This window comes from Sorex araneus, chromosome 5, assembly GCF_027595985.1.
Source record: "Sorex araneus isolate mSorAra2 chromosome 5, mSorAra2.pri, whole genome shotgun sequence".
NCBI classification, from domain to species: domain Eukaryota; kingdom Metazoa; phylum Chordata; class Mammalia; order Eulipotyphla; family Soricidae; genus Sorex; species Sorex araneus.
Window position 1 is genome coordinate 63,228,210 of NC_073306.1, and position 13,775 is coordinate 63,241,984.

The 13,775-nt window shown below is 36.9% G+C and overlaps 1 protein-coding gene across 1 annotated transcript in view; it reads right to left on the reverse strand.

The window, feature by feature from the left end:
- ERICH3 (glutamate rich 3) overlaps nucleotides 1-13,775 on the reverse strand; it is a 128,371-nt gene that overhangs the window by 40,013 nt on the left and 74,583 nt on the right. Inside the window, exon 9 of the mRNA XM_055139337.1 lies at nucleotides 5,001-5,187. Coding sequence (XP_054995312.1) covers nucleotides 5,001-5,187 — 187 coding nt within the window. The remainder of the gene's footprint in view (nucleotides 1-5,000; nucleotides 5,188-13,775) is intronic.

Here is a 13,775-nt window from a genome sequence, read left to right on the forward strand (position 1 = left end):
GGTAAGAGGGAGAGCCCTTCCAGGTGACTACTCATTCAAATCAGTGTTTGCCTCTAAGGAGAGTATGAAGTCACTCCACCAAAAATAAATACAACCTGAAGTTTTCTCCAAAGCCTAAGGACAATTCATAACCTGAAAAAAAGGGCCTGGCATTTGTCAGTCTCTATACTCTGCCTCTAGAACTACACAGCTTTTTCCTCTGTGTTAATCAACTTTTGACTCTTGGGAAAATGAGTCTGAGTGGACAGGTAAAAAGGAACCAGGATGAAGTCAAGACTTGTCATTCCAGGAATAGAAAAACTATGAAAAATCTAAAAAATGCTTCAAAATTAGAGAAGTTCAATGCAAATGAATTTTTCAATGAGATTTCTTTGAGTTTCAGCCACCACCAATCTAGAAACAATGCAGGAATCGATCTTAATTCCTCCAACAAGCAACATGAGAACCTAGGTATAAGCATTTATTTTTTTAGTATCTCTCCATAAAATATAGTTAAAAGGATTTGCATTCAAGTATTAGACATGAAAAAATTAGAGTACAAGAACACACTTATCTCAACACTTATAGTAAGCATGTTAAGTATTTCTTGACTGTAATGATGATGTACTTAGCACATTACTTTTCTTGAAATAAAATTGTTATGAATCTTCACAGGATATAATCACTGGCATTGCCTTCTTCTCAAGCTAGTCTCCCTTTATCAATGACAACAACAAATTTATCGATGCGGATACTCTGATAAACTGTTACTTTTAGTTTATGCAGTGCCTGTGTAAAGGCTTTGATCTCTCCCTATTGCATGCACAGATTTTTTACTGCCCATCTGCTTAAGGGAATTGGACAAAGAAAGTGAGTAACATCTGTGCTCTTCCCATCACTGACTACCTATTTGACTTCTGAGTATAATTTGAGGTGTTGATTCTGATTACTAAAGCTCAAAGTGGTCTGCATTCTTCTTGGTTAGGCAATTTTTCTTCCTCCCTTCTTTCTCGAAGCTGAAAATGACTACCATCTCTCTTCAAACATCTCCCATGATTGAAGGATGGGTACAATTGGCTCCACGTATTGTGATTGAATGCTTTTTGATCTTGTTTTATTTTTCAATCTTTTAATTTTTATGTCACATCTGGCATGGTTAGGGCTTTGCACTAAGGGATCACTCCTGGCAAGGCTCAGGGGACCATACGCAGTACTGGAGACCAAACCCTGGTAGGGCAGATGCAAGTAAATGCCCTACCCACTGTATTATCACTCTGGTCCCCAAGCCATTTTTTTGTTTTATGAGAACCTTAAAAGAATTAACTCCAAATCATTTTTAGAAATCTATCCATTATTTTATTATTTCCTTTTCATAATAAAAATTCTAGATATCCAAAGAATTAAAAATAATTTAATTTTTAACAAAGAGAAAAATTAATGCACAACCCTCAAAATGACAATATATTGTGGATGTGAAAATTAAAGAAACAAAGGGTAAGCAATCTAATGAATGACCTCAGTCTCCTTAGTGGTAGTTCTCAGCTATTATGAAGTTGTTGGCATTTAGGGAGTAATTAGAAGAGTCACAAGTGGTGTAGACATAAAAGCAGGACTTTAGCACTCACACACCCATCCCTGTACTCATTTAAACTAGTGTGCCTTGGTATTTACCTGCTCTGCAGCAGGAGGACATTTATTTGTGCAATGATATTCTATTCTGGGACTTCACAGATTTTAGGCATTAGAAGAAATGATTATAAAACAAAAAACTGCATTTTAGTTGAGCTTAATAGGATTTATGTTTTTAACAGCAAAACCATTTATTTTATTATAATTATTGTTCAAAAATATGCTAGAGGAAACCAAGGGAAATTGAATAATTATTTAGAAGCCATTATATGAAGTGACATCAATGAGATTTTTGATGTCATTATTAAACTATAGGAAAGGTTTGTGACCATATATATATGTATATATATATATATATAGCTTACATTTATACAGCAACTATAAAAAGAAGGCAATTTATGTGCTCATTAACTTTCTTAATATTAAATAGAAATATGTCAAATACCCTGCCCACAAATATGGAGAAAACACATGATTTGGAATAAGACAGTGACTTCTGGTGGGTCCTAAGTACACCTGGGTGCTTCTATTATAATCTCTTCACTTTCACTTGCAACGACACTTTCACAGCTTTCATAAAACTCCAAATTTCTCACTCTTGATCATAAAATTAGCTGATAAGTTCTTTTTTGACAGAACGGACATAAACAATTAGTAGGGAACTTCCAGTTGGTTCCAACATACCTACCAACTTACATCTTTCTACGTTATATGCCATCCTCTCTCCTTTCCTGTTACGACAGAAAACCTAGTTCCTGCTGTAAGGCTAATGTTTCCTCTTGAGCCTAAGATCCCAACTCACTACTTTTCAAGATTTTTGTCCCAGCAATTACTCCCTCTGTTTTATGTTTGATTTTTTTCCTCCTAAGGGTATTTATTAGCACATAACTTCACTAAACTATCTTTCATCTTACAATCTATGACCCATAGATTCCTGCATGCTATTGCCTAGGTATCACCCAATTTCCATCCCTTATAGAAAGGCTCTTTACAAAGGAGTCTCTATAGTCTTGCCATAATGCTTTAATCATTTCTCAAACCCTCTCGTCAATCTTGCATTCCTCCAGGATAGTAGACATTCTATTAAATTTGTGCTGAGATCACCAATAACCTGCACATTGTAAATCAATGCTCAACAGTCAGCATTCATTTGACTTCATTTATTCGCATTTATGTCTGAAAATTATTTCCTCATTCTTTGAACATTTTCTTGTTTCTTTATTCAAAAATTTATACATTACTTTCTCTGGGTTCTCCCCATCACTGGTTTTCCTTTCTTGAATTTTTTTCTGGTTTCTCTTTATCTCCCTCATTTTAAAATTAGAGGGATCGCTAAGCAGTATTCAGGCATCATCTCTAACTCCATTCAGCTCTTAAGTAAACTAATCCAGTTTTATGGCTTTAAATACTATCTATTGATATCTTTTTCAAATTTATATCTCTATCCTGGGACTTATCACTAGATCCCAGATTCACATATTTCACTGCCTATTCAACATCTCTGATTGATGTCTCAAATCAGTGTGTTTAAACCTCAAATCCCTTCGTTCCACTCCCAAATCTAGTTCTTCCACAATATTCTCCATCTTAGTATAGATTAACTAGATATCATTTCAGTCATTCAAACTAAGAATGTCACAATTATCTTTGACTCTGCTCTTTATCTTACACCATCAATAAATCCTGCAAACTCTACTTTGAAAGTTTGTGAGGAAAGCAAACATATCAAATTTTCTCATTCTTTCACATCGGAATCAGTAATTTCTGCCCTTCTTTCTATATCACTTTCTAAGTTTTTCCCCACAAGGAGCTACCTCCAGATTATGACAGGTCACTGCCCCATATCTATTTTCAAGATGCTGCATCCTTCTCAGAATAAAATTCAAAGTCCTTTCAGTAACCACAGGACTCTACATAAGTTTGCCCCTCTGTTCCTCTGACCTCATTTTCTATGATTTGCTCATTCCTTACTCTCACTCTTGCTAGTCTTAGATATAACAAGCATATTCCTGCCTCAAGCACTTTATATATGCTTTCCCTCTACATAAAAAACTATTGGGAAGAGGAAACATATTTTCCATTTTCTGCTCAAAAGAAATCAGAGAACCTTTTCCTGATCATTCTACATGAAATATTGCCATTTGCCATTTACTCCCTAGATCTTCCTTACCCTACACTTTGTATCCATCACTATTCACTGTCACCTCACATGTTAATTGGTTTTTAGGCATATGATTGCTATGCCTTCTCTTACTGGCCTGGACTCCATGGAGGATGGTAAGTTTAGATGGTTCACTCCTCTGTTTCAGCTTGACAGTTTCAATTCTGCATGAACTTTTGGAGGGGAAAAAAAAAAACCTTAAAAAACCTGAAAGCAAGCCATTACAAATAGAACGTCCAGTGTGAAATCTTTTTTTTCAAAAAATAAAAAAATAAAATAAAAAAACAGTTAAAACTAGCATTTTATTATGTCACTGTCATCCCTCTGCTCATTGATTTACCTGAGCAGGCACCAGTAACATCTCCTTGTTAGACTTTTTGTTACTGTTTTTGACATATCGAATACGCCATGGTAGCTTGCCAGACTCTGCCATGCAGGCGAGATATTCTTGGTAGCTTGCCGGCTCTCCAAGAGGGATAGAGAAATCGAACCTGGAATTGAACCCCGGTTGGCCACATGCAAGGCAAATGCCCTAACCCCTCTGCTATCGCTCCAGCCTAACATTTTATTATATATTTTACTAAGCCTGAGTTTAAAATAAGGGACTGGAGCGATAGTTAGTACAGCAGGTAGGGTATTTGCCTTGCACACGCTAATCTGGGTTCAATCCCCAGCATCCCACAGGGTCCCCCAAGCACCGCCAGGAGTAATTCCTGAGTGCAGAGCCAGGAATAACCCCTGAGCATTGCAGAGTGTGACCCAAAAAAGAAAAAAACAACAATAAAATAAGGCACAAAAATCATATTTGTGTTATATGTTAATGAAGGGACCCCTTTATAAGCATAACCTTCATCATCCAATCATATAGTTTAGATTCTTTGTACAAACTACATTTGAGGCTCAACCCTAAACCAGTTACTAAGAGGAGAGAAAAAATGGGAAAGAAAAATAGCCTTTTTCCTTCTCTTTAGAAATTGAACTTAAGTAGAAAAGGAAGTTAGAAAGAGAAATAGAATTTGAATACTCTAATTTTAAAATATCTACAAATATAATTAATATATTTTAATTTCAAATACAATACAGAGGGTCATAATAAAAACCTTTTACTTAGATATTCTAGGTTCATCGATGGATATCTTGAAATAAATATATAGAGAAATCCATTAGTAAAACCATAAGAGGAAAGATATAGCAAAACCTGCCCTCTACCAAAAGACATTTGTTTTCATACTTGTAGCAAGGAGATGATCTCTCGACACACACAAACCCAAAGTAGCCTCGTTTTCCTCCTAGTCTGGAACCTTTTCGGTGTTTAAATTCACAGCAGGAGCTTAACCTGTTCACCTGAATTCCATTTAGGAAAAAGGTGAGGCTGAAGGGGAAACCATGGTGCCTTTTGGAAACAAATTGAAATGTCTCTGGAATTAAAAAGGAAATACATTAGTTAAAGCATTGTCTTTACACTAATAGGTTTCAAATGAAGTTTTTTTAAAAAATAGATAAGTACAATATTATAGTCTAGATCAAAGCTTCTTACAGTCTTTTCCACTTGTGACCCTTTTTCATCCCAATTTTTTTTAATTTAATTTAATTAATTTATTTATTTTTAATTTTTTTTAATTAGTAAATCACTGTGAGGTAGTTTTTAATTTTTTTGATTAGTGAATCACTGTGAGGTACAGTTACAGATTTACACATTTTCGTGCTTGTGTTTCCATCATACAATGTTCAAGAGCCCATCCCTCTCCCAGTGCCCATTCTCCACTACCAATGAACCCAGTATCCTCCCACCCCCCAACCCATCCCCCCACCCCATCCCACCTCTGTGGCAGGGCATTCCTTTTTGTTTCTCTCTCTCCTTTTGGGTGTTGTGGTTTGCAATAGGGGTATTGGGTGGCCATTGTGTTCAAACCCCGAGCGGGTTCTCCAACCACATTTTGCTTGAGCTGCCTTTTCCCCCAGCATGTGAGGCCAGCTTCCAAGCCATTAATCCAACCTCCTGGTATTTATTTCTACTATTCTTGGGTGTTAGTCTCTTATTCTGTTATTTTCTATTATACAGATGAGCACAATCTTTCTATGCCTGTCTCTCTCCTTTTTTAAAAAATTTATTTTATTGAATATCCATATGGAAAGTTACAAAGTTCTCAGGCTTATGTCTCAGTTATACAACGCTCAAACAAGCCCCACCACAAAAAAAGCCCCAGTATACCTTGCACCCCCCACCCCCCACCCCCACCTGCATAACTGATAAATTTCACTTCGTTTTCTCTTTGCCTTGGTTACATTCCATATTTCAACACAAAACTCACTATTGTTGGAGTTTCAACACACAACTCACTATTGTTGTTGGAGTTTACCCCCCAAAAATACGGTCCTACTGACAAGGAAGCATTTGATAATTAGTTTTCCATTGATGAGAATGAAGAGATATGAAGTCTTTAGTCATTCGGTTTAGGATTTCTGTATTTTAGTAATTAAGTCCAGGGAGATTTATGTTGGAAATTGCATCATTTCCCTTCCTGGGTCAGCATGGGGCAGAGGCTTAGTTCACAGTCTAGAGACATGGCTGCAAGCACTTGCTGGGACCAGAATTAGGGTGTTTTGAACTTGAAACAGCAGGACGCTTGGGCATTCTTGGGCCAGGGCCAATACTGGCTTGTGCTCCACCAAGATTTGACCCAGGTGGCCATGCTTTTGCATGGCTGCTTTGCTGCTGAATGACCAAGATCCAGAGGCCAGCTACACTACTTCTGGTCCCAGCAAGTGCTTGCAGCCATGTCTTTAGACTGTGAACTAAGCCTTTGCCCCACGCCGGCCGAGGAGGGGAAATATCATTCTTCCTCGGTTTTTCTTCTTTTTGTGGGAAGAAGCGGCATGGCGTCCGCCATATTATGGGACTTTTAAGCAGGTATGACTTGGTGGCGCTGGAAGGAGGGAAAAAAATGTGTTTTGAACTTGAAACAGCAGGATGCTTTGGCAGTCTTGGGCTGGGGCAGATATCAGTTCATGATCCACCGAGATTCGACCACAGTGGCCATGCTTTTGCACGGCCGCTTTGCTGTTGAACAACCAAGATCCAGAGGCCAGCTACACTAATTCTGTCTCTCTATTTCTGACTCATTTCACTTAACATGATACTTTCCATGTTGGTCCATTTATATACAAAGTTCATGACTTCATCTTTTCTAACAGCTGTATAGTATTCCACTGTATAGCTGTAACAAAGCTTTTTCCAATGTTTTATTTTACACAATCCCACGTACATAAGATAGGCATTCAAACCCAATATGTACTGATAAAAAATCATAAATTAATTTAAAAATTACTTTTTATAAACTTACATTTAGGTCCATGACTCTTCAAAGCCAAGACAGCACATGCTTCCATACCTCAAAGCCACCTCTATGCCTTCAGCAAAACTCCATTGCCTCAGAGATACTGAGCCTTGCAGTGTATACCAACTGAAACCTCAGGTATACAGATCTCTAAGTTCTGATCAGCCACAGAAAGTTCTTCTAGGAACTTGGATGGGATACCTCCCCCCACACCCCATACTTCCCTAAGCCATGGCAGTCACACCCATGAGCCATCTCCACTGCCATGCAAACTCAGCAGTAAAGAATTTAACTTCAGCTAGACTGACCAGTTAAAAATTCTGGATTTTCTAGAGCAACATTTCCAAACTCCACAGCAACTTAGTAGCACACCAGATTGGATGAGATGTAATGTAGAAGCCAAGCCAATCTTGACTAAGAAAAAAACTAACACGGAAACTCAACTTGTAACAACATCTTAGTAATCTCTCAAAGACTTAATATTTGTATGGTGCAATATAATCTTCACTAATTTTCTTCCAAGGTATTATATTTTGATCATCTGTTAGCCATTTATGGGTAACAAGCAATATAAAATAAATTATCCTGGGCTTGCCACAGGAGTAGGCTTGAGGGGTGGTTGGAAAAACAGAGACAATGGTGGAGGGAAGGTGACAGTTGTGGTGGGATTGATGTTAAAATATTGAATGCCTGTAAAAAATCATCATTAACAACTTGTAAACAATGGATTTAAATGAAGTGTGTGTGGGGGGGGAGGGAAATAAGGAAACTTTGATCAAGATGTTTGCTCGAGTCCATGAAAACTAAAAGTGTTCTAAATAATTTTCATTTCCCCATAGACTGAGAGAATGAACTAGAGGATCCTCACTAATGAAATTGTTTTCATGTTTCTTTCAGACATCTAGAAATACTATGCTTATACTATACTATGCCCTTAAATTAGAGTTAACTTGTACTAAAGAACAGACTTATTTATCATTCAGTGCCATAATTTATATCTTAATATTTATATTGTAAATTTAAACTGGGAATGGCAAAACTGAAAAGTTATCATATCATGTATTAGAAATTACTTAAAATGAAAACATTTAGTATGAAAAGACCTTTATTGTTATGTACTTGTGCAACTACCTGTTTCTTCATATAAAATACTTTTTAATTGAGAAATATTGACATAAATTGTTATTAGCTTACTCTATCCAGCATAGTGATTCATATATATATATACAATACCTATATATATTTTGAAATGATCACCACAGTAAATCTATTAACATCCATCACCACTCACAGATACAAACTTTTTCTTGTTTAAAAGCTTTTGAGATCTTCTCTTATAGAAACTTCCAAATGTAAAGTACACTTTTACTGACTCTGTACATTACAGTGTAAGATACATGCTGTACATTATATTCCTAAGAGTTATTGATCTTATAACTGGAAATTTTTATCCCTTACTCCCTTCACCCATTTCACTTACTCCTCACTTCTTGCTTATGGAAACTATAGTCTGATCATTATCTCTGAGTTTGGCTTTATTTCTTGTTTTGTTTTTTAATTCCACATATAAATGAGATAATAAAATACTTGTCATTGATTATGTCACATAATGTAATACCTTTATGATCCATGCAGATTGTCAGAAAATAGTGAAATTTGTTCCCCACCCATGCCCCTCCATTTGTTGTTGTCTAAATAACAATTTCAATAAATGTGCGGGACCGGGGCTGAGATCTCCAAGCCTGCTCAAATCAGGACTGGGCCTCTTCCGCCCTGATCCCCCATTCTCCAGTAGCTAGGCGGTCACACCCAAAAACTGCCCCCAGCGCCCTGTAATCCCATTAAAGGCCAACATCCAGAGACTATAAAACCAAGCTCCCAGAATCGACATCTTATAACCTGGTTTTCCCTCTCAGAAAACCTGGCTAGCTATTGAGATTTCCTGCCCACATGGGAGAGCCTGGCAAGCTCCCCGTGGCATGGTGTATTCATATACAAAAAAACATCAACAATAATGGGTCTCATTGCCCTGGCCCTGAAAAAACCTCCAATGTGGCACCGTTGGGAAGGACAAGTAAGAGAGGTTTCTAAAATCTCAGGGCTGGGACGAATGGAGATGTTACTGAGACCACTGGAGAAAATCAACAATCAACAGGATGATGGATGATGATGATGATGATATTAACTCATATCAATATCAATATTAGAAAGCATTTTACAATGTTTGAAATGTTTGCAAAATGTTGCAGTTTTAAACACACACACACACACACACAGTGAGAAGGAAACCAAGTGGGGTCTCTTCGTTCAAGTAATAATTTAGCAGGCAAGACATCAATATACCAGACATCTAGAGGAAAAGCACCAAATTCTGCCCCTTTAAAATCTGTCTCAGAAAATAGGACAGAATTAAAACAAAATAAGTTCCAGTGATTCCAGAAAAATCACTAAACTTTTGGTAAGAATTGTGGGAAACTGTGACATGCTTTCAGGGGGTGGGGTTTTATTCCCTCCTTCCACTCACCTTACACTGTCTTCAACACAGTATTTTGTTATAGCAGGGCAGATAAGGCCATGAACAACCATCACTGTGAGTGGTAACTAGTTTGATTTGTAGCAAATAATGAAAACAACCTTCACCAGTGACATAACCAGTAGTAAGCAGTAATTTGAAAGATAAACACAAGGTCATAGGTTCTGCTACCTACGACTATAGTTCCAGAGCAAACAAGTAGTAAACAGTGGAACAGCCAGAAATTTAACAGGGAGATACAGACAATAAAACAGTTGCCAATACATTCCATAAACTATACATATCTCCAATAATTTCAAGGTGGCGTTTAGTAGAATAAACCCAAGAGCTTGCACCTAAAATAAAGTAAACACCAAAGAGTCTGGTGAAAAATAAAGGTTGCAGTCAACTTGAAAACTGCCTGGACCTTGAATGTACTCCTCAACCCTCGATGGTACGTTGACTATTTGCCTCTAAAATTTGTAAACATCTACTGACTCAGAATGTGACATTTTTGGCAAAAGAAATGCCTTTGTAAATACAAACAGTGAAGGCTCATGATGAGATCATTCTGAGTTTGTTTTGAAAGGACATTCAGACACATGGAGCAGAACCACATGTGAAGAAGGCAAACACTAGAGTCACAACAAACCAAGAAATTCTGGGAATCACCATGTGTTAAAAGAGGCAAGGAAAGAATCTCTATTAGATGAACACACGGTTCTATTAACACTTTGATTTTACATTTTTGGCCTCCAGAACTATTATTTTAAGCTGCCAGTATGGGGGCTATATTTGTAATGACAGCCCCAGAAAACTGAAACACTCACAGATTCCTTGGCAGAAGGTGGTGACTTACTGTCTCAGTATCTGAACACAAAATCTGAGAAATCATTAGATAAGCACTAAAAAATACTAAAGCACTAAAAAAATTAAAATATGAACAGAGATAGTACTTATTAAGAAGATGAGAACATTTTCTCAAATTTGTTAAACTACTGAACAATCATCATGAGAGCAAAAGCTATCACCTTCAAGAAGGGAAATTCAGAAACCAGAACTCACAGTGGCTCTGAGCTTATCTAAAATGTCCACTTTTAAAGAAAAAGAAATGAAGAAGTATGGAAAAATAGTAAAGTGGAATACAGAAACAAGGAGGGAAATTCTATCGAACCCAGGTCTAAAATCTATAGAAAAGGCTTGAAGACTTGTATTAGTATTCTTTTAACTACACTATTTTTAATGCACGCAGAAAACTATAAATGTCCATCAGCTGGAGATAGATAAGTAAAACATGTCATTCATGTAACCGAATTTATTAGGTGACATCATAAAATAATATAAACGTCCATCAGCCAGAGATGGACAACACATGGTATATTCTTGTAATGGGATTTATTCAGTGATGTAAGAGGAGATCAATTAATGATAGAGATTCTATTAATGTGATTCCAAACATTTCTTCTAAGTGAAAGAAGAAAGACACAAAATATTACCCATTGACCCATTGTAAGATTTCATTTATTTGAAATGTCAGGGAAAAAAAGCTTCTTTTTGTTGTTTGTTTTTTCTCTTTTTTTGACAGAAAGCAGTAGTGGTAGCTTGGGGCTGGCTAGGAAAGTAAAGTATAACTGCCAATCAGCAGGGGTTTTTTTTTGTTGTTGACATGATAGAGATATTTTAAAACTATTCTTTTGCTTATAGCTGCATGACCTATACAATACTTAAAAGTTAGTGATTTCTACACTTCAAAAATGGATGGGGGCGGGAGCGATAACACAGCGGGTAGGGCGTTTGCCTTGCATGCGGCCGACCCGGGTTCGATCCCCGGCATCCCATATGGTCCCCCAAGCACTGGCAGGAGTAATTCCTGAGTGCAAAGCCAGGAGTAACCCCTGAGCATTGCTGGGTGTGACCCAAAAAGCAAAAAAAAAAATGGATGAATATTATGGAATGTAAAGTTTATGAAATGTAAAAATGCAATGAAGCTATTTTAAAAATCAACATATTACAACAGCAAACAAACAAAGAAAACAGTTAATAATGTGACAGTACAGTGAAATGTCTTGGTAGTAAGCATAGGCTAGAAGCCACGGCCTTAAAGACAACTACAGCAGAATAGAGTGAGTTCTGAAATCTTTTCCACCTTAATCTAAATCTTAAAAGATGGGCAAGGTTTGAATTTAAAATCCTGTTTTGAATTTAAAACCCTTTGTTTGACTGCAAACACAGCAGAGAAGCAGCTGTGTTTGTGAAGAGTAATAAGGAATTCACAAATAGGTACAAAAGGATCAGAGTAGAAACTACAAAACAAAATAGGGCAGTAGAGGAAAGGATTAAAAGAACTACCAGAAATAAAAGTTTCTTTGTTCTTTGTATCCACATGAACCCAGGAGGCCAAGGTTTACCTTGTTTGAAGGGATTACAGTGAGAAATAAAAATGCCTATGAAGAACCATACTTTATACAAAATAGAGGAAATATCCAGTGACTTTATAGGTGTACAAAATAAACAGGCAATATGTAGCTTGATAACTAAACTCACAGGACAAGACATCATGAATTACTACGGAAATAAAAGATGCTCATGAAGACATTCCTAAATAATTAGTTTTCTTATTATTACTCATCCAAAGCAAGATATAAATGAATGCAACAATTTTACTATGCTTACCTCACCATGAATAACTTAAAAATGTATTTTTTTAAAAAAAAGGGGGGAAATATTCTAAAAAACTATTCATATTTCACAGTCTCAAGGACAGCTTTGATTTGTAAAAAAGATAGATTCTTTCTGGCCCAGATAAAATGTGAAGATGCTCAACCACACCAGTCACCTCTGAGCCACCCAACTTTTCAATTTTGAACAATTACTTTCCTAACAATCAAAGGCAAGCTGAGACAAGTAGAACTAGGATTCAATTACTCAAGTCCACATTCCATTTTTAATTTAAAATTATCCATTGAGATAACAGTGAGTCTTTAGGAGTGATATATGTGCAAAATAACATTTAGCCAAGGCACACTGTCTGATAATCTCAAGTTTCCACTCTTATCACAGCATGTATATTGTGCCCCAGAAAAATCACTCTGTTATATCTTATTTTTTCATTTGTGTGTACCATATATTCTAGCAGTTAAACAGTTATTATGTATGCATTTGATTACAAGTGAGAGATCAAGACCCAGGAAAAGTTTCATTATGTTCATGCAAATTTTAGACTAGAGTTAATTTTAGCAGTTCTTCTCAACTTGTAGTTGAAAGTTTCACTTTAAAGAAATAATAATGCCTATGGAACTCTCACCAAAATTTTATAGCCCTCATATTACTAAAATGTAGGAAAATTTTTGCTACCAAGAATCTGGGGCTGAGTAGCACAGGGTAAGAATCCTCTCCAACTATCCAGGGGCTGAGATCTGCTATGACCTTGGCCACAGCTGATTGAGTCACTCCAGGGGAACCATCGTACCTCTGGACTTCTCTCATTTTCCTCATCTACAAATGAGAAGACTGAACTCTCAAATGTATGACAAAATGAGACAAAAGTAAGTTACACTTTAATCAAGTATACAAAATAGTAGTAAGGTTTCTGGCATGATTAATCATTATTGTGTATAAATATTTTTAGATAAAATATGTTTTGTATTTAACAGTTAACTATTTACTCTTTTTCTTTTATTTTAGGGGGTGCTCAGGGGTTAATGCTGGCTCTGCTTTCAGGAATCACTCTTCATGGTGTTGGATGGTCACACGGATGCTGGGAATTGAACCCAGGTTGGCCATGTGCAAAGCAAACACCCTCCTACTGTACTATTCCTCTAGTTCATTAACTATTTACCTTATGTTCTAAAATCTCAGGGCTAGGACGAATGATCAACAGGATGATGATGATGATGTCACTGTCACTGTCATCCCGTTGCTGATTTGTTCAAGCAGGCACTAGTAATGTTTCTCATTGTGAGACTTATTGTTACTGTGTTTGGCATATCCAATATGCCACATATAATTTGCTAGGCTCTGCCGTGCGGGCTAGATACTCTTGGTAGCTTGCCAGGCTCTCCGAGAGGGGCGGAGGAATCAAACATGGGTAGGCTGCGTGAAAGGAAAACGCCCTACCGCAGTGCTATCGCTCCAGCCCCCTATGCATGATCAACAG